Source organism: Xiphophorus couchianus, chromosome 18 (genome assembly GCF_001444195.1).
Source record: "Xiphophorus couchianus chromosome 18, X_couchianus-1.0, whole genome shotgun sequence".
NCBI classification, from domain to species: Eukaryota; Metazoa; Chordata; class Actinopteri; order Cyprinodontiformes; family Poeciliidae; genus Xiphophorus; species Xiphophorus couchianus.
The window spans coordinates 955,872-981,409 of record NC_040245.1 but is presented as its reverse complement, the minus strand read 5'-3'; the positions used below and the strand labels follow the sequence as shown (position 1 = coordinate 981,409).

The 25,538-nt window shown below is 41.3% G+C and overlaps 1 protein-coding gene and 1 long non-coding RNA gene across 3 annotated transcripts in view; one reads left to right on the top strand and one right to left on the bottom strand.

The window, feature by feature from the left end:
• The window catches only part of LOC114161795 (uncharacterized), a 28,122-nt gene extending 23,083 nt beyond the window's left edge, over nt 1–5,039 (top strand). The window contains exons 2-3 of the long non-coding RNA XR_003599069.1: nt 2,364–2,366; nt 5,005–5,039. This is a non-coding gene — a long non-coding RNA (uncharacterized LOC114161795). The remainder of the gene's footprint in view (nt 1–2,363; nt 2,367–5,004) is intronic.
• Nucleotides 5,040–8,372: 3,333 nt separating this feature from the next.
• gmnc (geminin coiled-coil domain containing) lies at nt 8,373–12,535 on the bottom strand. 2 transcript variants are annotated; one of them, XM_028045323.1, is made up of 5 exons: nt 12,130–12,535; nt 11,463–11,575; nt 10,874–10,953; nt 10,561–10,677; nt 8,373–9,704 (listed from the first exon to the last, which is right to left on the bottom strand). In XM_028045323.1, exons 2-5 carry the CDS (start codon nt 11,554–11,556, stop codon nt 8,973–8,975), a joined length of 1,023 nt encoding a protein of 340 aa, XP_027901124.1. In that variant the 5' UTR covers nt 11,557–11,575; nt 12,130–12,535; the 3' UTR covers nt 8,373–8,972. The 2 variants fall into 2 exon arrangements, with proteins under 2 accessions (XP_027901124.1, XP_027901125.1); XM_028045324.1 differs by lacking the exon at nt 12,130–12,535 and having other exon boundaries at nt 11,463–12,064.
• Between the last annotated feature and the right edge of the window lie 13,003 nt (nt 12,536–25,538).

The window sequence follows — 25,538 nt, the reverse complement described above, 5'->3', positions numbered from 1 at the left end:
TAGCTCCATACATCAGTAGCTGAATTCAGATCAGCTCAAACTCCTGATACATGAAGACATCAGATTTCTTCTGAGAAGCTGAACTTTATGCAATCTGCTCCTTTTCAGCCTGCATGAAAAATATTCAAATAAACTTTTTAAAAAAATCATGTTTCCACTCATGTTTTTATTTACTCTTGAATAAAGTGATTAAATTAGCAGCAGCAACAACTGTAAATCCTTAACAAGTGGTTTATCTAAAGGTGCTGTTAATGCGGCCATCTGCAGGGGGCGCTGCTGGTTTTTCATTCCTTCCTCTGTGTTGGTTTTTCATTTGATAAATAAATATAAATGTTTTCTGATGGAAGAAAATCTTTGAATAACCTGCAATATGAAACATTCGATACTTTTGTAGTGAAATCCTGCTTTTTGGTGGTAAAATGAGGCAGGAAACATATTCACATCCTGCACATCTACCTGTTTGAACTTCATTTATTATCCTGCCTGGTTTAAAATTTGACACTCTGGAGTTTTTACTTTGTGCAAAGTTTGATTTACAAAATAAATCTTCCTCCTGTGTTGTTGTAGAGTTTCAGGTCAAATGAAGCAGAAGCATCTTAAAGTAATCAGAATAAATATAAGAAAATAAAACATGAAAAATGCTGAACATCTTGTTCCAGGAAAGTAAAATCACAGAAAATGTAATTTTACAGATAAAATCAGGCTTTTAAGCATCACATCACAGTTAGATGTGAAACATGTGGAGGCTTCTGCATCAGTTGATCAAGGGCCCAAAACGAGGCAGGAAGCCGTCACCTTTAAAATAAACCTCAGTTCATCTCCTCCCAGCCTCCAAACGAGAGAGAGAAGGATTTCCTGACAGAGATGGAGTGGAAACTCTGACCTTGTGTTCTGCTGAGCTGGGAAAACATTTAATTCCCCATTAATTTCCCATCTGTGAGCCAAGCTAATCTCTGCTGTAAACAGGGAAACAGAATATTACATCCATGATAAAAACACTGCAGACCTCTTTAAAAATTAGACAAACTCCCCGAATTCACAATTTCTTAACCAAATAAAGTAAATTAAACTGAATAATGGTCATTTCCCACACGAAAACTGACTCCAGTACCAGTCCAAACAATGATGTTCCATAAGGTCATTTAATAATGTTAGAGGAATGGATGTCAAATATTTAAAAAATAAATTGAAAATAAAAAACAAATATGTTAATTATTAATATTTAAGAACTGAATTTATCATTTTTATTTAAAAAAAATCTTTTTCCAAGTTTCATAAATGACTGAACCAGAACTGGAGCTGAAAATCTGCAGTTTTAAATGTGATTTCCTTCCAGTTTGAGTTATTTCTGTTGTGTCGGTCCAAGGTAGCAGAAACAAAATGCTCTAATCTAAGCCTCAGTGAGTGACTTCATCACTTTCTTTGATTTACTTACAGTTTTTACTCTGAATAAATCTGTTAATCACATACTTTTTATTCCTGGACTGAAAACGCAGTATCTGCTCTCTGCTGGTTCAGGTTTCAGTACAGAATCTGAAACTAAAATCTAACACTAATTTTTTTATTTAGTGTAAAGTGTTTTCACTATTAAAGTGTTTTCATTTCCGAAAACACTTTAATATCCCTGCATGACAATATGAGTTTTAAAGGACAGTTTCATTAAATATAATCAGCTTTAAAATGACTAAAATTGAAGTAACAGCTTATTTCTTTAATTGTTTGAGCATCCTGTCTTTTACAACATTAAAAATGGTAACTCCTCATTAATTTGTTCCTTAACTTGTGGTTTAAAATACTTAAAATAATTAAGTAAGACATACAACAGGTAAAACATTTTTAAAACAGACTACAGACGAGACAAAGAAGAAGTCCAAGCACATAAATTATGTTTCATAAATTAATAAGGAAATGTCTTCTTGGAGGTGAAGTCATTAATCCTGCTTCAGAAACAATATTTAACAGAAAGAAGACGATGCACTTTATATGCAAATTAAATCCAGTCAGCATTTCAATACCTGTGATGCATTCAGGTTTCAGCTGCAAGCAGGAAAAACCATGAGGTCAACATGATGCTGAGGGAAACACCACAGCTCTTCGGAGTAAAAACGAAGTTTCATTTTATTGCACCATCCATCATTTCTGTGTGTGTAAGTATGTTTTCTTTCCTGTATTCGTGGGGACCAGGGAAGTCACCTGCTTTAAGGGGCCCTCCAGGTTTATGGGGACCGAAGTGTCCTGGTGCATTTTCTTCATATCATCTTTGTTTAAATGTCACTGAATAAATTAAACAGCAGTAATTCACAACAAAATTTGTCTCAAGACACTTTGCACAAAATAATCGAATTTATAAACAGAAATCATAGAATGTTTTGTGCCATAGGTGAGACTATTTTAAAAACTCAGATTTAGCTGGTTAACTAAATATTTTGTTTGTAATTAAATATTTAGTTGTAGGTAAATATTTAGCTTGCTATCAAAGTATTTAGCTCCAAACTAAATATTTTGTTGTTTGTTGCTTGAATTGTGTTTGTTTTTTGTCTATTTTATTGGGTTTCTGGTTGAGCACTTTACCACCACTGTCTGTGAAAATGTGATGTATAAATAAACTTTTACTTTTAGAAATGACTGCATAATGAAACCACATAACCACATAATGTGGAAAACCCTTTAGTAGTTTGCATAGAAACTAGTTTTAAGTTTTAAACAGCATAAATGTTTGAAGTAAAGACATTAGTTAGCTTTTTTGGCTATTGTAATGTGTGTACAAGCATGAATCTTTGCTGGCTGGCGAGTTTGATGACATGGTTATGTGTTGAGCAGCAGTTAGTGTGCAGTTATTCATCATCACACAGGATCCCATTAAGATCCATTAACCATTAAACTGCACCACAGGCAGAATGATTTATGGGATTTCCTGGACCTAACAGGCCTTTCTGCTGATTCTGATGCTAAGCTGTGAAGGTGAACTGCAGCAGCTTGGATGCTGATGTAGAAGGAGTAGAAATCTGCTGCTTGTTGCAGACATTTAATTTATTTCAATATGTTTCACTGCAGATAGAGAGCAGGCATTAGAGAGGGCAGGAGGCATTCTCTGGGTTACTTGATGATAGACAAGGATGCCCTGGTTCTGTTATCTCTGGCTGACCCTGTCAGCTTTCACAAAGAAGAAAACTTTGTTAGGGTTCAGGTAGAGACTCAAGGTTTCCTCTTCTTTACTGTTTCCACCTGTTGTATAGGAACCAGAACTTGATCATCTGCTCCACCTCCAGCTGCTGTGGTTCTGACCCAAATCAACCTGTTCCCCTCCTGGCCTGTGGGGGCGCTGCACCAATAACCACTGTAGGAAACGACACAAAAACCTCTGAAGACACTGAGAGCAACTTCCTGTTTCACCAGATGGAAACAAAATGGAGGTGTCAGATTTTAGAGGTTGGGGGATTTCTCTTTAGTCTTTGGCTAAAGACCAGGAGCCATTTCTTCTGCTTGCGCTAGGCTAGCACGTTAGCTTTGGTTGTTTTTACCCAGAATACCCTGCGCTGTGTTCCACTTCCTGCTTTTGGAGTGGTCTCCGGTTCGCTTGGCGTTCGTATTTGCATTCAAACTGAACCAGAGTTCACTTCAACCGAACCCAGACCAGGCTTGGAGGTAGATCAAAGTTTGATTTTCTGGTTATTAAACCAAACTAAACAGGACAAAACGAAACGACTGGAGTCGGATTAGATCGACTGAATAGGACTGGTGGGACTGAACTCTTAATCAGCTCTAGAAACTATTCATCATCAGACAATGTGAAACACTGAGGTGAGTTAAGATCTGCAGGTTGTGATGTTACATCATCTGCATAAAAACAAACATTTTTATTCAGAAAACACTAAAGGGCCCAGACTAGAACCTGGGGGAAGACCATGGTTTATGTTTTTGAGCTTCTGGATCCAGAATAAAAGCTCACAAAGATCTGCTTCTCAAAAATAACTAAAACAATTAGATAACTTAGTTTACATCCTAGAAATGTCAAACACCAGGAGACTGGAACTGGTTCACTTCAGGCAGAGAGTCACCCTGACCTAGAAATGACCTGAAAATACACAAAACCAGACTTGGGTTTAGATACAAAACCTTCAGCAGACTAATGTTGGCACTTTTATTTAGATTCTGGACTGCTAAAAATGCTAACAGACTGATAATTAAAGTGCATTAAGTCTGCAGCTGTGAAGGTTTTTAATCAGTTTAGAAATGATTTTTCTGCGTCTCCGTATTGGAAACTTTGCTCCTCATCAGTCAAAGAGCTAAATGCCATCCAGCTTCTTCTGGAGACCTCTAAGTGTTTCTTATTAATCGATCAAGCCTGGAGAATCAGAAAATGCTGTGCTAAGTTTTATTCAAAGCCAATCTCTGATCATTCGTTAATTATGGTATTTTATTTTGAGTCATTAGGATGAAAAACATCGAGTTTTTCCAGTGTCCCCAGAGTCCTCTCAACGCTCTTCATTTGGTTTCTGCAGCAGGAATCCTCTCATTCCGCATCAGGTTTTCTCCCTCGCTGATCACTCCATCCAAAGGTCAGAGGTCAGCAGCATCCACTCACTTATACATGACCGATTAGCTAGAAGTAATTAGCGTGAAGACACAGTGCTCGCTTGGTCAATCTGTAACCACTTCTGCGTCTCTGTTCTGCATTCCTGATACTACAGAATCTTCATCAATCAAGTTATCAGTCAGAGATCAATAAAGTTCACAGAGACAAAGAAAAATCAGAAAAAATCAGAGAAAAATCATCGTTCTGCTGAGATCTGTTGGGTCAGAAAACATATCAAAGATCTGCTATTCAAAAATGACTAATACATGTTAGAGGATCAGATGATGCTAAAGCTAAATACTTAGCTAATACATAAGTTTGCTTGCCAAAAAGCAAAAGCAGACTTTAAACTGAAATGATGTTTAAGAAGAAAAGAAACGACGATAAAAAGACAACATGAAGCAAAGACCCAGCTTTTATTTTGGTAGTCCACTTCTGGTTATCGGTAAGTTAATTTGCATATTATCTAAATATTTAGCTTTGAGACAAATACTGAGCTTCAAACTAAATATTCCACTTGCTAGTTGAACCTTTAGTTTGAAAGTAAATATTTAGTGCGCTAACTAAGCTTTTACTTTGAAGCTAAATATCTAGCTTGCTAGTTGAATAATTAGTTTAAAACTCTCACATTTATAAATGTATGAATAACATGGATGCACCTCAGAACTTTTACTCTTTGATTGGCTGATCAGAGCTGAACGTGGCGCTGGAGCGGGTCGGACCGGCTGAGCAGGCAGCTCATTAGCAGCCGAGCTGTCGGGTTCTGCGAGAACTTGGTGGAGAGGCCGTTCCCCGGCCGGCCGGGCCAGGTCGGGTTTCAGCCGACCGGCCTCCTTAATCACCTCTCTCCGACCCGGACCGGCCCTGCTGGCAGGTTCCGGGGCGGCGGCCTCTCCGGTCCTGATCCGGCCTCCAAGCTGTCGGACATCTGCAGCAGCTCCCACCTTGTCATTAGAGGCCGACCGCTCCGCCGGCCCGACTCCGACTACGACCTGGCCCGACTCTCCCTCGGCCCCCACTGCCTCTCAGGGGACTGGGACCCTGTGTTGAGAACCCCTCGGGAGAAAGTGAAACCCGCCATCATCAGGGCCAGTCCCCGGGGAGCCACAGGGGCTTTGTTCCCAGGAGGAGACTGGTCAGACTGGTTTCACTGGTAACTGAGCTAAAGACGGAGAGACGCTCCGGTTCTGATCCAACGGATCCAAACCACAAAATAATCAACTTTCATGATGAAATTTTTCATCCTGGAGTTTTAATTTAAGCCTCAGCGGATTTTAAAAATCTGATACTTTTGTTTCAAATCCTGATCCAGAACTCCTGATCCGGTCGCCAGTTATTCGTGAAGTTAACTGTTCAAAAACCAGAAAATAAGGAAAACTGGAGAATAGTAGGATAATAAAGTGAGAAAAATGGCCAGTTTGTTTGTATTTCTGTTCTGAGCCAATGAAGGGAAGCTAACATATGAAAAAGCTTTTAATTTGCCTTGAAGCAACAAATGAATGGATCAGTTCTGATTCCACAGCTTCAAGTTCTGAATAGTCTCTTTGGGTCGACAACGAACCATTTCATCCCAAAACACATTTTATTTGTTCAGTTAAAACTCATGTATAAAAACAGCACAAATAATCTGACATAGAGTGTTTAAAGCATATTAGCAAGGCAACGTCACAGGTCAGGAGCTAATTTCATTGGCTGTCATGGTTAGCATGGTTAGCATTTATGGCTCATTATCTCACTGCATTAATAGATATAAAAAAGATTAAACATGTTTCATTTCTAGCAGCTAATGCAAAACATAAGATCTGAAAATGATTCATTCTGGATTTATTTCATCAACGTTTCTAAAAAAAAAGGTAAACCAATTGTAAACTGTTTTTATTATCTAATACAACATTTATCGTGACTTTAATTGGTAGGAAATGTTAGTTAAACTTGTTCTACATCTGTTTGATAAAACTGGACAACCTTTTGTAATGTGGTGCTAAAATGTTTTTTTTTTTAGATTTCAGCCTGTTTTTAAATGTTTTAAATAATTTATTTCTGTTGTTTTTATGAAAACAGTTTTGGCTCCAGAGGCAGTTTCATGTTTTAATATTAACTGATCTCAATTTCTTCTACAGTCGTAAAATTGTTGCTTGTTTTTTAGGACAAGATCTGATTTTTGGCACCAACAAACCAAGACTTAATGACCACCAACCAAAATATTCTGCTGGAAGATTTTTTTTAGTCCTGGAAGATTTAATTAGGTTATAATTTAGCTAGCATGTTCACAAGTCCCAAGACAAGTCTAGTGAGACTTGTTATACTGTCAAAACTTAACAGCAATAAATTTGTTTTTTAGTTTGCAGGAAAACTAAAAAATGGGGGTTCATTTTTCAAAGTCATACTTTCATCATATATTTCATATATTTATGAATGTTCCAGTTCCATTAGCAAACTGTATATTTAGATAGCAAGCTTAATCCTTTTCTTGCTAACTAAATATTTAGCACGAAATTAAATATTTAGCTTGCTAATTTAGCTCCAAAATGAAAGATTTAGTTAGCAAGCTAAAGATTTTACACAGAGCTAAATATTTAGCTCCATGCTGATTTTGTAGTATGCTAACTAAATACTTATCTGGCTAACTAAATCTTTAGCTTAAAGCTAAATATATAACTTGCAATCTATATATTTAGTTATCAAACTACACATTTTGCTTGCTAACTAAATATTTAGCTCTAAAACTAAAGATATCAATAGTAAGCTATATATTTAGTTACCAAGCTACAAAATCAGCATGGATCTAATATTTAGCTCGCTAACTAAATATTTAGTTTTGAGCTAACTATTTGTTTATCATTTTTATTAACCTTTATTTAATCAGATAAAAACCTAATGAGACCAAGGTCTCTTTTACAAGCCTCCTGGTTAACTTGCGAACTAAATATTTAGTTAACAAGCTAAATACTCTGCTTACTAACTAAATATGTAGCTCCAAATCTAAAGTCTTCAGTAGCCACCTAAATATTTAACTTGTAAAATAAATATTTAGTTAGCATATCTAGTGTGGCGTTTATGTTAGGCGTTAATGCAGTGAGAATCAAAGCTGTGTTGGAAAAACTCCCCTGAAAACGCCAGACCAGGATTTGCCGAACCGAATCGAACCGAACTGAACGGATCCGAACCGACCTGTTCAGGGATTCTTCGTGCAGTTGTCCTTGTTCTCTCTCTGCTGGTGGTCACCATGTTTCGGCTCATTGGTTTATCAAACTGGCAGTTTAGCAAGTTAAATAAATAAGCATCTCAACATTAAGACTAAATTTCAGGCAGTTTTGTTCATTTTAAAAGTTTAACGGGTCATAAGTTGGTTTTTCACCGACGGCAGGCTCTAAGTGTAAACATTGGTCACAGTTTGGCTGGTCAGTGGTATTTGTATTTCTTCTCTGCAGAGAATCCAGAAAACGCTGGAAGGATTGTGTTCTGGTTCGTTTCAGCATCTGAAGTCTCATCTCAGGATCTTGTTGGATTTTTGTTTTGATTCTTGGCCAGAATAAAAGTTTACCAAGCAGGATATAAATTACATTAAACGTTCAGTCACCAGAACAGATCAACTTATAAAAACAGAAAACAGTTAGAGCTGTATTGAGCACATTTTATAAAACTACACTGTCAAAAGTAATTTCAGTTATTTAGGCGCTTATGAAAAAAGGGGGGGTTTAATTTTTCAGTCATATTTTCACCATTTTATTCATAAGTTTATAAATGTCACCGTTAACTAAATATTTAGTTAGCAAGCCAAATATCTTGTTACAAGAAAAAAAAATTTTTTTGCAAGCTAAATATTTAGCCAAATTTGGTTCAAGCCAAATTTCTGAAGACCCAACTTTTATTTTGATAGTCTACTTCCACTTATCTGGAATTGAATTTGCAGATTAACTAAACATTTAACTATGAGGTGAGCAAGTTTGTAAATGACATTTTTAGCTAACTCTGAGGTAACTAAATGTTTATCTAGCTAAGAACTAAATATTTAGTTTTGAGCTAAATAGTTTGTTTGCTCACTAAATATTTGGGTGGGAACTAAATATTTACTTTCTAAACATTGGAGATAATTAAACTGTCATATATTTTAGTTTGAATCTGACATTTATAAATTGATTACCACGGTGAAAAATTAATCCCCATTTTTTACTTTTGTAAAAACTAAATAATCAAAATTATTGCTGTTAGGTTTTAATTGAGTAACTTTATAGACAGCAGGTGTCTCTTACTGCAGGGGGAACCTTCGGGTCGGTTACGGTTCCTTCGTGTTGGTTACGGTTCCTTCGGGTCGGTTACGGTTCCTTCGTGTTGGTTACGGTTCCTTCGGGTCGGTTACGGTTCCTTCGTGTTGGTTACGGTTCCTTCGTGTCGGTTACGGTTCCTGTCGAGGAACCCAGGTGAAGTTCCACCGGCCCCCCGTGTCCTTCCTGATGAAGGCCTGTCCCTGGGGGAAGCTGTGTGTCTTCACGCTGCTGGACGGACTGAGGGACATGCTGAAAGCCAAATCTGTCGGTTTGTGAAGCGACTGCGATGACGAAGCGCTGCAGCCACCAGAGGGCGCCTGAGATTTGTTCAGAACTGTGCAGGAAGACGACCTGGAGGTGAAGCAGAGTGGCTCGGTTGGAGTCCAGCTGGACTCCAGCGGCTGGACGCCTCTGGTGGAGCAGATCTCCGTCAGCGCAGAGCCAGGCAAGGCTCCTACAGGTCCGGAGCAGGTTGGTGCTGGCCCGGCAGGAAAGGCGCAGAGAGACGGGTGGTCCGTCTCCCCTGCGGCGGTTTGGCGGTAGCTGTGTATGGAGGATGGTGTGGACACCGGGGAACCGAAGGCGTCGCCGTACACCAGATCCCTTAAGCTGGACTCTGATTCGCTGGACATGTCAATGGTGTTCTGGTCCTTCAGGCCCAACATTCGCAGCACCCAGAGATCCAGGTTTGGTTCTGGAGAGGCTGACCCGGCAGAGGACTCAGAGCAGAACTCAGGAGTCAGGTTTCTGCAGACTCTCTTGGTGATTTGCTTGGAGAACGGACGACCTCTGACCTCGGAGGGTTCATGATGGAAGCTGCTCTGGTTTCTCTTCAGGTTCCTCCTGTCTGCTGTCAGTTTCTGTGGTGCAGAACAGATGAGACAGATTCAGGTAGCATTCATGTCTCTCAGCTCTAAAACATGACTGCTAGGCTAACGGGTCTATATAAATTATCTTCATCCTTCTGTGCTCTAAATATCTCTATTTACATTTCTCAGGAAGTTCAGAAGAAGGGAATCTCTTTCTAAGGTTTCTTTGGGAAATCAAAGTCTGGTCCAGTTGGTGAGGGGTGAACGCTAATCAACCTCTGACCTCTGACCTCTGGTCCTCCAAACCTCAGTGTGGGTTCGGTTTGAATGTGAACGCCAAGCGGACCAGAGACCGCTCCAATAGTAGGAAGTGGACTACAGCACAGGGCATTCTGGGTAAATACAACCAAAGCTAATGTGTTAGCCTAGCGCTAGCAGCAGAAATGGCTCCTGGTTTTCAGCCAAAGACTAAAGAGAAATCCTCCAACCGCTAAAATCTGACGCCTCCATCTTGTTTCCATCTGGTGAAGAAGGAAGTTGCTCTCAGCGTCTTCAGAGGTTTTTGTGTGGTTTCCTTCAGAGGTTTTTGGTGCAGCGCCCCCACAGGCCAGGAGGGGAACAAGTTGGTTTGACTCAGAACCACAGCAGCTGGAGGTGGAGCAGATGATGGAGTTCTGGTTCCAATCTAAACGTTTCAGGAGACTGACGCTTAGGACTGGAGTTGTAAATTGCTGACCACACACAGCTCTTCCTTTGGAACACACTGACCCTTAAAGCCTAACTGTCCCAAAACTAAAAGCCTCAGGAAACTCGGTCCAAACTCGATGTGTTCTGCAGAACACATCCAGATCAGACATCTGAACCTCAGTAAATCCTTCATCACTGCAGGTTCAGTCCAATCACCCACCTTCGCTTTTTCCTGCAGGTTCGTCACGAAAGAGGAACTGAGGAATCCTCTGAGCTTGTTGTTCTCCTCCTGCAGCCTGGCCAGCTCCTCCTCCCTCTGCAGCAGCGTGTCCTGCAGCTGGAAGCACCAAAAGCATCAGGAGCCCCAGAAACAAACTGAAAACTGGTCCAGATCCTCAACGATCTGCACTCAGAGTTTATATAACGACGATTTATGATCTCTTTTCTGGTTTAACTGCAGGTGTTAAAATGAATAAGAACTCAAATCTGAATGATAATTGATGTTAGCCGGACAGTGAAAAGGTGTTGTTTACCTGTTTGTTCCTCTGGAGGTGAGGCGAAAGCTGCTGTGTCCACATCAGACCAGCAGGGGGAGTGAAAGCACATTTGGATTCTGACAAAAACACACAGGAAATGATGTAATAATCAAAAACAATCCTTCATATGGTCAAACGAAACCTCTAAAGTCAACAGGTTTTAATAATTTGACCATGTTGGGTTTGGCTGAACGTTCAAATCTGATTTTTACTGTAAGATAATAAAACGTTTTCAGTTTAATCTAACTACAGAAACCCTGCCCCCTGCTGGCAGAATAAAGAATCTCAATAACATTTAAAACATGAGATCTCAGGGGATGTGTTTTAGTGATTTAAATAGACCTGGACTTCACAACAGCGCCCCCTCTGGTCAGAAGAGGCGGTCAGGAGAATCCAGCTGGGATCCGACCAACCGAACTCCGACTGACGAAGAAAATGATCTTTAATTATTAGTGAATGGAACGGATCTGTCTGTTTGATAAATACATAAAAACCTGCTCATGCTGCACTCTGATTGGCTGATTTACAGATGGGGGCGGGGTCAGGTCAGGGTCAGGTCCAGAACATTAGCGTTAGCTTGACTTACCCCACAAAGACGACAACATGTTTCTGCTCTCATTGAGGTCACAGAGGTCAGAGGGGTCATGCTCATGTTCCCACATAGAGGCCAGTGTTTCCATGGAAACACCAATGATGACGCTGCCAAAGAAGTGATGAAGAAGAGAAGAAGAAGAACAGCTTGAGAAGAAATCCCCACAGAAGTTTAATTTATTCCTTACAAGCACATTCAGCCTAAACAGCAGGAAGTTTTCAAGGTGAAACACTGACCCCTACAGGCAGAGAGAGGAACTACAGAAACACTGACCCCTACAGGCAGAGAGAGGAACTACAGAAACACTGACCCCTACAGGCAGAGAGAGGAACTACAGAAACACTGACCCCTACAGGCAGAGAGAGGAACTACAGAAACACTGACCCCTACAGGCAGAGAGAGGAACTACAGAAACACTGACCCCTACAGGCAGAGAGAGGAACTACAGAAACACTGACCCCTACAGGCAGAGAGAGGAACTACAGAAACACTGACCCCTACAGGCAGAGAGAGGAACTACAGAAACACTGACCCCTACAGGCAGAGAGAGGAACTACAGAAACACTGACCCCTACAGGCAGAGAGAGGAACTACAGAAACACTGATCCCTGAACTCGCTTTACAGAAGTGAATCAGCATCTATGTAAATTAAATAACTTACTTTTTCTACGTGACTCTGTGGAGCAGGTGACCCGGCGGTGGCAGTATGATGCTGTGGTCCTCTTCAGATTGAGCCATTCAGAACCTCGACATGCAGACCTTCAGAACACGTTACACATAAAAACATTCAAACCGGATTTCCTGCAGTCCAGACCAGAAACGCTGCAAATATCTGAAATAATAACCGACAAATTTACTGCATTCTGCATCATTTCACTGAGAAAAGAAAATCTGCTCCAGGTGGTTCCGGGTGGTGAACCCACCAACCGATTTAAAGCTCAAATATCAAGAACCTTCTGATATTTTCTGGGAAAATCTTGCAGTTTGGCTGCTGCTGATCTTTGATTCCTAATTTCTTCCTTCCCTCCTCCATTCTAATAAGAACCTCATTAGCTACCACAGTCTGATGAAAGTCACGCAGTTCTTCCATCCTGCACAGGTTTTAAATAAATTTAAATTGATTTTAAATAAAGCCTGAACCTAAAGTGAGTAAAACAGCACCATCTTTTAAGATTTTACTGTTTTTAAAGAGATTTACCCGGAATTTACACAATAATGTCATAAAACAGCACAAACCTTCTCAACAAAAGATCATCTCTAAAATAATAACTAAACGTTTAAAAGCAAAGTTCGGAAGGTTTCATTTAAATGTTGGGTTTAAACTGAACGTTCAGACTTTGCAGGTTGGAATCTGAATTCGTCTTTAATTTTTCTGACAGCTGATTTCTGCTGGATGATCTTCAGTTTAACGAGCTGCTGCTCAAACTGAAGACAAACTCAGCTTCTCCTCCACCGATTAACCCAGCAGAACTTTACCGCCGTCAGATTCAGACCTGGACGCGCCGCGTTTCCTCCGCGCTGTGCGTAAAGCGCGCCGGACTCTCCAGGCACAACAGGGACGGGAAGCGAGGCGGGGAAAAACCTCAGTGCCGAACCAGAACCAGGTCCAGGTCCAGCTTCTGGTTCTACAGCTGCAAGATGAGAGGACGTTTTGGTGAGAGGGTGAATTTCCGCCTGTGATGTGAGTTCAGTGTGAGCAAAGCTGCAGGTTTCCTCCCACGCGCAGCAGCAGGTGTCACCGCCCGCAGTCACGCACGTGCCGGTTTGTCCAATCAGCGCGCAGAAAGAGCCGAACCGAGTCAGACTCACCTGGGGACAGGTAGCCTCCTAAAACCCCAACATGTGAAGTTCAGTCAAAACTAACAGGATGATTCATTTATATCCGCCAGTTAAAACTAAATACTGAGCTAAATATTGAGCTCCAGCTGAATGCTATTTAACAAGCTAAATATTGTAAACATAAATAGCTTCAAACCTAAAAACCCAAAAAGCCGAGGAAACGGATCAGACAGCCGGTCCAGATGGAAATGTGAGAAATTAATCTGCGACCAAACAGCTCCGGGTTTTTCTGGTCATTTTTATTACTGAAAGTTTGATTTATCAAGTTTTCTTCAGATTCTGAGATTATGGATAAAACATTTTAGAAATTGTGCATAAAGCCGAATTCAGTCACTTTCCCTTCAAGGCGAGTTAACCTGAAACCTGAGAGAAGCTCAGTTAAACTGCAACAGTTAGCATCTAATTCACCCAGCAGCCCGACGCACTAATCAGGTGGAGGAGCGATGAAGATCAGATCAGAGAGACAGGAGGGTCTCCATCCATCCATCCATCCATCCAACCAACCATCCATCCATCCATCCAACCAACCATCCATCCATCCATCCAACCAACCATCCATCCATCCATCCAACCAACCATCCATCCATCCATCCATCCAACCATCCATCCATCCATCCATCCATCCAACATCCATCCATCCAACATCCATCCATCCAACATCCATCCATCCATCCATCCAACATCCATTCATCCAACATCCATCCATCCAACATCCATCCATCCATCCAACCAACCATCCATCCATCCATCCAACCAACCATCCATCCAACATCCATCCATTCATCCATCCAACCATCCATCCAACCAACCATCCATCCATCCATCCAACCAACCATCCAACCATCCATCCATCCATCCATCCAGCCAGCCACCAACAGCCATCCATCCATCCTCCATCCATCCATCCAACCATCATCCATCCATCCACCAACCATCCATCCATCCATCCATCCATCCAACCATCCCCATCCAAACCAACCCACCATCCATCCATCCATCCAACCAACCATCCATCCATCCATCCATCCATCCATCCATCCATCCAACATCCATCCATCCAACCAACCATCCATCCATCCATTAATCCATCCAACATCCATCCATCCATCCATCCATCCAACATCCATCCATCCATTCATCCATCCAACATCCATCCATCCATCCATCCATCCATCCATCCATCCATCCAACATCCATCCAACCAACCATCCATCCATCCATCCAACCAACCATCCATCCATCCATCCAACATCCATCCATCCATCCATCCAACATCCATCCATCCATCCATCCATCCAACCAACCATCCATCCATCCAACATCCATCCATCCAACCAACCATCCATCCATCCATCCATCCAACCAACCATCCATCCATCCATCCAACATCCATCCATCCATCCATCCATCCAACCAACCATCCATCCATCCAACATCCATCCATCCAACCAACCATCCATCCATCCATCCATCCAACCAACCATCCATCCATCCATCCAACATCCATCCATCCATCCATCCATCTAACATCCAACCGTCCATCCAACTGTCCACACACAGTTTGCTTAAATTTTTTCTATTAGTTTTAGATACTGAAATGTTTCCCCACCAGCAACAGTCAAAAGCAACATGCAAAATATACATGAAGCATCCAGACGTCTCATAAAATTCTATGTAGTTGCATTTTATTCAAGCTGCAGTTTGTAACTTTAATAAAAAATATGTTTTCTCCATATTTGTTAAAACTGTCATCATGTCAGATAATCCGTGAAAACAATCAATCTCCTCCACCTGCTCCCTGAACTGCTGTTGCTAGCTAAAGTAAAGCAACGTTCCGACCAAAACAACCAATCAGAACCAGGAGGAGGATCTTAGCGCTGTCAATCAACTCATTCACTCGCTGCTAAATGTGCTAATGGTGGAAAATCAACTTATCATTACAGGAAAAATGTTTATCTGCTGTCATTGGTAGCTATGCTAACTGGACTGAGCATTCATAACAGGCTGAGCTAGCTACAGCATAGGGATGAGCAGCCACATGAGATGGTGATTGACAGCACTAAAACTCTCCTGTCTCTGATTGGCTGTTTCTAGAGAGAACTGGGAGAAAGCAGAGGAAATAGATTTTTCACAGATTATCTCTCATGCCAAATTGTCACAACATAATGACAGTTTTAACAAATATGTAAAAAAATATTTTTATAAAAGTTAGTGCAGCTTTAATTTGACTAGGAGAGGAGAGAGGACGGGTCAGGAGGTCAGAGCTGCTGCTGACTGACTCACCCGTTGTTAAGAGGTAAAAGGTTCAAGTTAAATATATGAATATGTTGATAATTTCTTTCCTTAATTCATTAAATGTTAGTAAAATGGAGGCAAACAGTCTGTAGCTAAGCTAACTATGCTAAATGTTGATAATCTCACACAGTCTACTCACCTCTCAGAGAAAAACTGGGTTATAAATTGACACTTTTACCTTTTTCTCTCTCTATTTCTCTATTTTCTTGAAAACCTGATTTTATCTCTTTCTTTAGCAGCATAATAACAGCCACAGTCGTTCTTGTTTTCCACTGACTGCTGCTGAACATCGTCACCATCAAGCAGGAACGAACCATTTCCTGCAGATCCAGGAGGTTCAGGACAAATATAGATTTGTGCTTTTTGGTCTGGGAGGGGTAACATTTAATTTTTACTGCTAAAAGCAATTTTAGAAAACACTACATGATTAACTTTGTAATTGACAGGGCCCCATTTTATTTTTATTTGTATAAAAAAAAACAAGAAAGATAGTGGAGGGCCCCCTGTCGGTCAGGGGCCCCGGGAATTGTTATAATTTCCCCCCCTGTACGGCGCCTCTGCCCAGGATAAATAAAGATGGTTTAGTTCAAGTTCAACGTTTGTTTATCATGTGCAAAGTAGAAACAAGTTTCCTTCTACAATGAAAAACTTTTCTGTCTGCAAGATTGCTACTTAAAAAAGGATGAAATGTAAAATAACCTTAGAAAATATGATCTAAAAGGACCAATAACAGGATAAAAGTAATAACTATTTATAATTGAATACAATAAATAGTGCAAATAAAAATGCAGGCAATGTGAATAAAATAGAAGTGAAGTTGTGCCAGTTTATTTCAGTGTTTTATGGGAATGTGGTTCAATCTGAGATGAACTTTTAATCACATTTATTGTGTCATGTAATTTTTGGTTCTGGTTCTGACTGGTCTGTTGGTAGACGGCCTGTCAGCTGTAAAGGTTCTGGTTCTGGCAGCAGTTCAGGCCTAATGAGGCGGCCGGCTACAGGTGGGCTACCTGGTGGTCTAAGTCAGGTTCAGCGGGGCAGATGTTAAACCCGCCGCCTCCCTTCCTGCCCTTCCTCCCCGCTGGGATCCTAATGACGGTGGGCCGGGCAGAGGGGATTTGTTGGACCACAGCGGCGGCTCCCTGACGTCCAGCAGCCTCCTCGCCGCTGGACGTCGGCGGCGTCGGCCACTCCCAGCTCGCCTAGAGGAAACAGGCCTCATCTGCTGCTGAACGGAAAAACCAGAAACACGCATGAGAAACAGAGAGAAGACTAACAAACACGTTTTATAGAGCAGGTGATTAGCTTAGCTTAGCATAAAACTGCTCAAATATATCTGTATAAAAATGTAACACCAATGATTAAAAAGGTTAGCATGAGCTGATATTCAGAGTTTGATTGTTTAATGCTAAAATAAAAAGCTACATTATGATTAAGCTGGTAGGATTAAGCTAAGCTACGGAAACTAAGCAAAGCTAACATAAACTAAGCTAAGCTAACATAAACTAAGCTAACATAAACTAAGCTAAAATAAACTAAGCTAAGCTAACATAAACTAAGCTAAGCTAAGGAAACTAGAGGTAAAATAAACTCATACAATTTATATTAAAGCAAATTATGTAAATCAGGTGATAAAATATAAGATGAATTTAAAAAATGAAGCTTTTTCAGTATCAGCTTGTTTTCTGATTTAAAAAGGAGAAACGAAAAGAAAGAAAACAAAACAGATTCACTAGAACATCATCAGGATCAGGACCAGGAGGACCAGGACCAGGACCAGGAGGACCAGGACCAGGACCAGGATCAGGACCAGGAGGACCAGGACCAGGACCAGGATCAGGACCAGGAGGACCAGGACCAGGAGGATCAGGACCAGGATCAGGACCAGGAGGATCAGGACCAGGAGGATCAGGACCAGGATCAGGATCAGGATCAGGACCAGGATCAGGACCAGGAGGACCAGGACCAGGACCAGGAGGATCAGGACCAGGATCAGGATCAGGATCAGGATCAGGACCAGGAGGATCAGGACCAGGATCAGGATGAGGATGAGGATCAGGATCAGGACCAGGAGGATCAGGACCAGGACCAGGACCAGGAGGATCAGGACCAGGATCAGGACCAGGACCAGGAGAACCAGGACCAGGAGAACCAGGACCAGGAGGACAAGGACCAGGACCAGGAGGATCAGGACCAGGATCAGGACCAGGACCAGGAGAACCAGGACCAGAAGGACCAGGACCAGGATCAGGAGGTTTTACCGTCTTTAAAATGGAGCTGAAGGCGCTAACATCTGCAGTGCAGCTGTAGAGCAACACACACCTGTCAGGTGTGTGTGCGTGTGTCAGGGTGTGTGTGTGTGTGTGTGTGTGTGTGTGTGTGTGTGTGTGTGTGTGTGGACCTGGCTGGTTAATCCTGAGCATGTTTGTCTCCTGTAGAGATAATCTAAAGACGACGCCTGACTTCTGCACAGGAGGCAGCTGCACACATTAACTACCCCCCTCAAATCATGAACTGCCCCTGACACACACACTGCATCATGCATGCATGATTTCACACACACACCATCAGTCTGTGTGTGTGTGAGCCGCCGGCCTCGTGCTGCTGAGCCTTTTCTACCTCCATAATGGCGGCCTGCGGCGAGCTCCGGGCCAATTAAAGCCCCGGGAGGAGCGGGCCGGCCCGGTTCTGATCCGAGGCTGAGGCGGGTCGACCAGCTGCTGCGCTAACAATCTGCTGCATCTGTTCATGAAGAACGACAAGCAGGGATCAATCAGAGAAAACCATAAGCAACCAATCACTGATCAGCTTCTCAGAGACCCATCATCATCATCATCATCATCATCATCTAGTTTGAGTTATTTTATAGTAATTTAACTCATTATTTATGGAAGCTTTATTTGATTTGTGAAAGTTAAATAAAAAGTCAAGTCAACTTTGTTTAGTTTTTTATCTGGCTCACATTACAAACATTTAACTAAAACTAAAACACTGAGATTCTTCAAACCTGGATCATTTTTCTGCCTCATAATGACGGCAGGAACATTTTCACAAATCAGATAAATGTTTCAAAAATCCCAAACTGGTCTGAATTATTCTGCTTTTGGTGTCAAATATTCTAGTCCAGGCTTCAGTCCGTTTTTAGTTTTTATACTAGATTATAAATTGGAATCGCCCTTTAGCCGGAAACCATCTTTAGCTTCGTAGCATTCAATCAAATCAATTCTTCATCTTTATCCGAGACGTGACTGAATATCCTGCTTCTATAATGTTTGTTAATCATAAATATCACAAAAACTCACCGGAAAGCTCATGGAAATCTTCCATTTCAACGGCTGTCATGATTCTCACCGAGTCAAGCTAAGCTAGGTTAGCTCAACAGATCAGCGTTAGCCCCGCCCCCGGCCCCACTCCCGTCCCCGGCCCCGCCCCTCCACTTTGATTGGTGAGTTTAACAGATAAAATTATTTCATGTTGATGCTGCAGGAACAGAACTATAAATCAATTAAATCCACATTTAATTCATTATCTGCATGGGCTGTTATAATTTTGTATTTTAATTATATTTAATACATTGAATGAATTATTAAAACATTTAATTAAACTTTTTTTTTCACGTTATGGTATATTGAATGATTTACTGATATATAAATGATAAAAATTCTGTCCAGTTTGATCAGGAATGTCCACTGTTTCATAAACGATTAGAGTCAGAATTAATCTAAAAACTGTTTTTTGTTCCGTATAAAATTGAAAGATTTAAGCTAACAGTGTTTCTCTTTATTCAAACCATTTGGTAATTTATTTGTTTGGAGTTTGGTTTGAAACCAGCAAACAAAAACATGTTAAAACGCGTCGTCTGGTTTACGCACCTGATGATGTCACCATGGTCCTGGCCTCTGATTGGCTGACTGGGATCGTGTGTCAACGTGCGCCACCACTGAAGCGTGATAATAGTTTGGACAGAGTTCTCCCTGGTCAGTGAAGTGTGAAATAAAGGCCATTTCCTCCTGTTTCTGTAGATTATAATTTAACCTCAGAGCAACTGCAACCAGAAGAACGATGAAAAACTTGAACGTCTTAAACTCAAAGATGGAGAGAAGCATCTTCTTCACAACTAAACTCGGTTTAAGGTGCTTTTAAAAACAAGCTAATTCAGAAAATAACAGATCACTGCAAGTCCAACATTTTTCTGCAGGAGTATCTGATTAATGATTTCCAGAAGTGTTGGCTCAGGGCTGAGCTTGATTTAAATGGGTTTTTGTTGTCAGAGTGAAAACTCCGGCAACTTTTACCAAATATGAGGTCAAATCCAGGTTCGCCTCAAACTTGATCAAATTAAACAATAAAACTGAAGTTTTCTCATTGGCACAAAATCTATATTATGAAATGTTGGTAACTTTGTTCTAACAACAGACGGTTCCTGAGCGATTCCCTCCATTCATCCTCAGCGCCTCGTTATCAGAGTCTCATATCCATAACCTGCTCTGCATATTTCCGTCTACGTAAGAGAAATAATTTAGTCTTTTCCTCATTCACAATGTATTGATTACTGCAACTCTGTCCTTTCTAGAAAAAGTTTTAGTCATACACAGACATATTCAAAGTTTTCTGTGCCTGGAGGCACTTTAGGCTACGGTACTTAGCCGCTAACATACCTTTGCTAGCTAGCTCTCTGTTTTACTTTACCAGTTTGCTGAGTGACGTTTGTTTTGGCTTTCTTCTGTTGCCAACCAACATGATGCTAGCTGCCTTGTGCTGGACCCCAGGATAGACACTAAAAAGTTAGCTAGCTAGCTCGCTAGCTTACATCGTATGCAAATTTACACACGACGCAAATTTGTCAAAAGGAAAAAATACAACAATAAATAATGATAGTAATAAAATCAACTTACACAAACCAGACAAAAAATAACAATGAGGATAAAAAATGTATTTCTAATTTTAACATAACTTTTTACTGAGATACAGAAAGTTAAATTTCATCTGTCAGTTAGTTTTCATCACACAAAGAGCCTCCAATCAGTGATCTGGTGTTTAGGAAAGAAAGAGACTCTTTAGGCTCCTGAGACTCTTCGCCCTGCAGGCCTGAAGAGCCGCCAGAGCGGGACGGCCGGCCGGCTGCTGCGGCTCCAAGTCAAACAGGGAGCCGCTGAGCTGCGGCCAAGCCTCAAGGGGTCACCGCCGAGCCAACAGATCCCGTTACCGTGGCAACAGCTGGAGCAGTAGTGGACCAGGCCAAGAGAAAACCTGCACAGACTGCAGAGTAACATGGACTGGTTCTCATGGTTTTTCTGCTGTTGGTTTTCATTCATCTCTGGAATAAAAACAGTTTAGACTGAAAGTCAGTTTCTGCAAAAGTTAAAGAAACAAGATGAGTCTGGTAAGAACACAAGACCAACACTGATCAGGAGAACAAAACTGGCTGCAAACAAAAGCAAATAACTGCAAAACAGGAAAACCTCAGACAAGAGCAACAATATAAGACGAATAAAACAACAAAAAACACAAACGCTAACTGAAGAAACAAAGGTTGAAACTTACCAAATAAGAAACTTTGGTTGATTAGGCAGAGAGCTGATCACAGCAAAATTACCATAAAGAAACAAAAAGAGAAACAAAAAGCAAATCGAGGCTCCAGTCACAGCGCAGCGTCCAGGAGGCCGCTGGCTTCACCTGCCAATAACACGCAGCCAATCACAGGACAGCTTCAGTTCAAACCTTCACTCCTCCATCTTTGTTCAGCGTTTGGTGTTTCCAGAAACCGCCTGAGATCTCTGGACAGACGCTCGCTGACATCAGCAGGAATAAAATGTTTCCACTTCATGTTCATCAGGTTCACACAGGCTGAGGCTGAAGAGACACATCATGTCTTCATCAGCAGCTTCTGTTTTCTGTTGTTTCTCTTGAAAACTGACAACAAAATAAGAACAAGATCAACACAAAGATCAGATTTTCATACAGTTACATTTAAAAAGCATCCAGACAATAACTGGAAATGTTCAATAATATTTCACTTACCCTAAAATCTGTCAGGTTCTGAGTGAACAAAAATCCAGACTGACACAGAAACGTGTCAGTCACGTTTCACTTTAGAAACAGAAGTATTTATCTTATTTTAATATGTTTTACATGCTCTGGCCATTTTCTGTTGTTGAAAAACTTACTAATGTTTTTCTGAATTATTAAGAAACAAACTAAAATTTAGGATGGAAAAACTTTCATGTTTGCTCGAAAGAAAACATGAACTGAGTTCAGCTGCTGCGCTGTGCTGCCACCGCCTGGCCGCCGGATGAACTGCAGCTGGCAGAAAAACAAAAAACAAATTACATAAATAAAAACTAACCAATAAATACTCCCATCAAATAAATGAATGTACCTATACATAAAAATAGATAAATTTAAAAATAGCATCTATTTAGTAAATCAGTTGTATTTATGTATTTTATTTGGATGTTAATAGAAAATGTCAGAGGGAGCTGCATGGTGTTTTTGTAGATCTAGAGAAAGCAGATGACAGGATTCCTAGAGAGGAGCTGTTTTAGTCTGCAGTAGCAGGGAAACACGTCAGGTGGTGGTGAGGTGTGCTGGAGGAGGAGTTGAAGGATCTCTGAGCCGTTCCTGTTTGCTGTGTGATGGACAGCTGAGGTTCAGCAGGAATAGATGGAGACAAACGACTCGCTGTTCTCGACTCCTAAAGGGAAAAAGCTGAAAGTAAAAGAAGAATTTCATAACATTTTATTATTTTGTGACAATTTCATTCAGTAAAAATATTTCATGGGCTTATTTCACTTTTTGGTTTTATGTTCTTGCGTTTCACTGAGAGTGTTTTTTTTTTGTTCTGTGCTTTGGGACTGAAATAATAAATGAAACAGATCAATTAAGTTCCCATAAAATTTTTTGTTTCAATTTCACGGGGAAATGTATTTATTGGAGTACTTATTGATTATTTTTGGGACAGTATTCATTCAGGTTTGAGCTGCATATCTTCCTGTGATTCTCTCTTTGTGCTCCAGCTTTTCATGCAGCATGTTGTTGTCAAACCCTGAAGGGTCAGAGGAGCAAACTGATCAGGTTTAGGTTCCTTAGCTCCTCCTGGAGTCGATAAGAGATTTATGAAGTGTGTGTAGGGCCTTGTCCATCTCTTAGAAACATTTAATTTCAGTTCATGTTCAGGAGCTGAGGAGACGTCTGTTCTTCTGTCCTGTTGTTTCAGCTTTTTTCCTCTGGATTTGTCTGTTTGGGACATTAAGTAAACCCGTCTGTTTCCCATCAGTCGGTTCTGAGGCCTTCAGGGCTGCAGACACAAAACGAAACTCGGTTCCTCTGCTGAGATCTCAGTGTGTTTGTTTCCATCTGTGAAGAGCATCAGGTCACAAAGCTGAACAGAGAAAAACTAAAGCAAACGGCGTCAACCATCGAAGGAGCTTAAAGATCTGTTGCTGGATCAACCTGCTGGTTCTGTTCTGCATCAGAACCAGAACCAGACATGGAGAAGCAGCTTTCAGCTTCTATGCACCAGGGATGTGAAACAAACTTCCAGAAAAGAGTAAAACAGCAGAAACCCTGAGTTTCTTTCATCCAGACTGAAACCAACTGGTTAGAGTTGCTATGGAAACATAATCAATGAAATATTGATTGATGCCACTTGGAAATTTTTAATGCTTCATTTGTTGATTTTTATATTTTTGTGATGTAAAGCACTTTGAAGAAATAAAGTTTGATTTGATTTCCTCCAGCCGCTTCAGTTCTTAATAATCTGTTCCGACGTGTTTTAAAGCAAACTGCTCCCTTTGCTTCCTTGCTGCAGCGAACGGCGAGTTTCTGACCCTCTGCTGGCAGCACAGACGGATCGATGGAGCTGGGAGGTTCTGTTTTGTCTGAGGTTTTGCTCCTGGTTGACTCCAGGTCAGATCCACAGAGAGCCAAGGATCGGTTTTCAGCGTGAGAGCAGTCTGGGTAAACAGGTCTGGGTCAACAGGTCTGGGTCAACGGAGGAGGCCCAGGAGGCGGAGGACGGCGGGAACATCCAGGGGATCCTTCACTCTGGAGACGGGAGCCACCTGATCTGTGTGAACATCACGGCTGCAGCGTCAGCAGCGCAGGAGGGGAAACAAACGAGCTTTCTTCTCCGCTCCGAGAGTCTCGCTCTGATTTACGGAGATGGTCGGCCAAATGCTCATTCACCTCTGCTGTTTTCCCAAATCAAAGGCACAAGAAAGATGAGTTTCTTTGGGGGCGGCAGAGGCGGAGGGGTGAAGGCTTTTATCCCATGTATGAAGGCCTCGGGTTCAAACCCCGATGACCTTCGCTGCATGTCTTCCTCCTCCCTCACAACCTGCTTCACTTCCTGACAAGCATCAAATAAAATCCACCAGAGCCAACAAAACTCTGTGAAAATGTCGTGATCTGTGTTTTCTGTGTGTTAATTTCGAGTTTTCTGTGTCTCTGTGTCTCCGTGTTGTCCTGTTCTCCCCTCGATTACTCCCAGGTGTTTCTCGTTCCCTAATTACCCCGTGTGTATTTAGTGTCACCTGTGTCTCTGCGTCTCTGTCGGGTCCTCGTCTTGCAGTCGTCTTATGTGCGTTCAGTCCTTCGTGTTGCCCAGTCTATTTACCAGTTGCTACCGGCGTTGAGCCCTGGCTTCAGCTCAGTCGTGCTGCCTGGTTGTTTGTGGACTTTTTTGGGACATTCATCATTAAAATCATTTATTCATCCTACCTGGGTCTGCCTCACCACCCCTCACCGCCACACTTCATGTTATGGCGACTTGTTTTTTGACAATTTGTCGGCATTAAAGTGATCATTTACAGGCTTATATCATAAACTTCAATGAAAATCTACTAATAGAAAAGTCAACTCACTCTGACTGTTAGAAAACTGTTTTGGTCTCACATTTAAAGTCACATTTTCATTATTTATGAGCTGAAAACAAAAAATCTTGTAGGTTTACCAGAGAATCTGTTCCTGCTCAGAGGATCTGAACATTTCCAGACAAAGGCAGAACCGCCAGGCTCAGGAAGTTAGATTGACAACCACCACCGCATGCAGCAGTTTAAGGATCAAGACTTTACTTTGTTTATACACGTATTTACTTTTATGCATTTGTAAGTGGCTCTGTGTTTATTTGGTATGAAGATGATGAGAGATGAAGTGTTTTGTTTTCTGCAGACTTGTTCAAATAAAAAACTTCCAAAATAAAAGAAAACAGCAGCTCCAAGCCAAACAGGGAGGCAGCTGCAGCTCCACCATGTTCTGGATCCCTTTATGTCCAATGTTGGACCTGAAGCCGTGTTAGCTCTTTAACGACCGTTAAATCGATGACGTTAGCAAAGATTCTGGTGAAACAGCCAAACCATGAGTCACCAGCTGCTCTTATAATACAACTCTGAAGGCAGGTAGAGTGAAGTTTAATGTTCTTATTAGTTTAAACTCTCAGTTTCTGCCATGCCAGATGAATTATGATGCTTTTGCTCCAGGAGAGCTGCTGTAAGGTTGGCTGCAGTAAAACATTCAACATGGAGCTCCGCTCAACTCAGGTACAGCAGGTACTCAAGGTAAGCAATTCATCATTTTAAAAACTATTTTCTGCCTCACAAAATATTCCACTGAAGAATCTTTCTTTGCACCATCGAATTCAGAGGTTCAACAAAAGAACCAGCAGTGCTAGCTTAAAACTTAGCCGCACTAACACTGAACTACTTATCAAAAACAGCAATAAAGCGCTATACCAGTATTGTAAATAGTAGCAGCTAATGCTAAAGCGCTATACCAGTATTGTAAATAGTAGCAGCTAATGCTAAAGCGCTCTGTCAACATTGCATTTAGAGGACAGCTTCAGGGTCATCTGAGTATTTCTTAGATGTCAGAAGTAGATTCATGTTTGACTCTAGAAGACTTTGGGCTACAGATGGACTCATTCATGCCTCCCAGCTG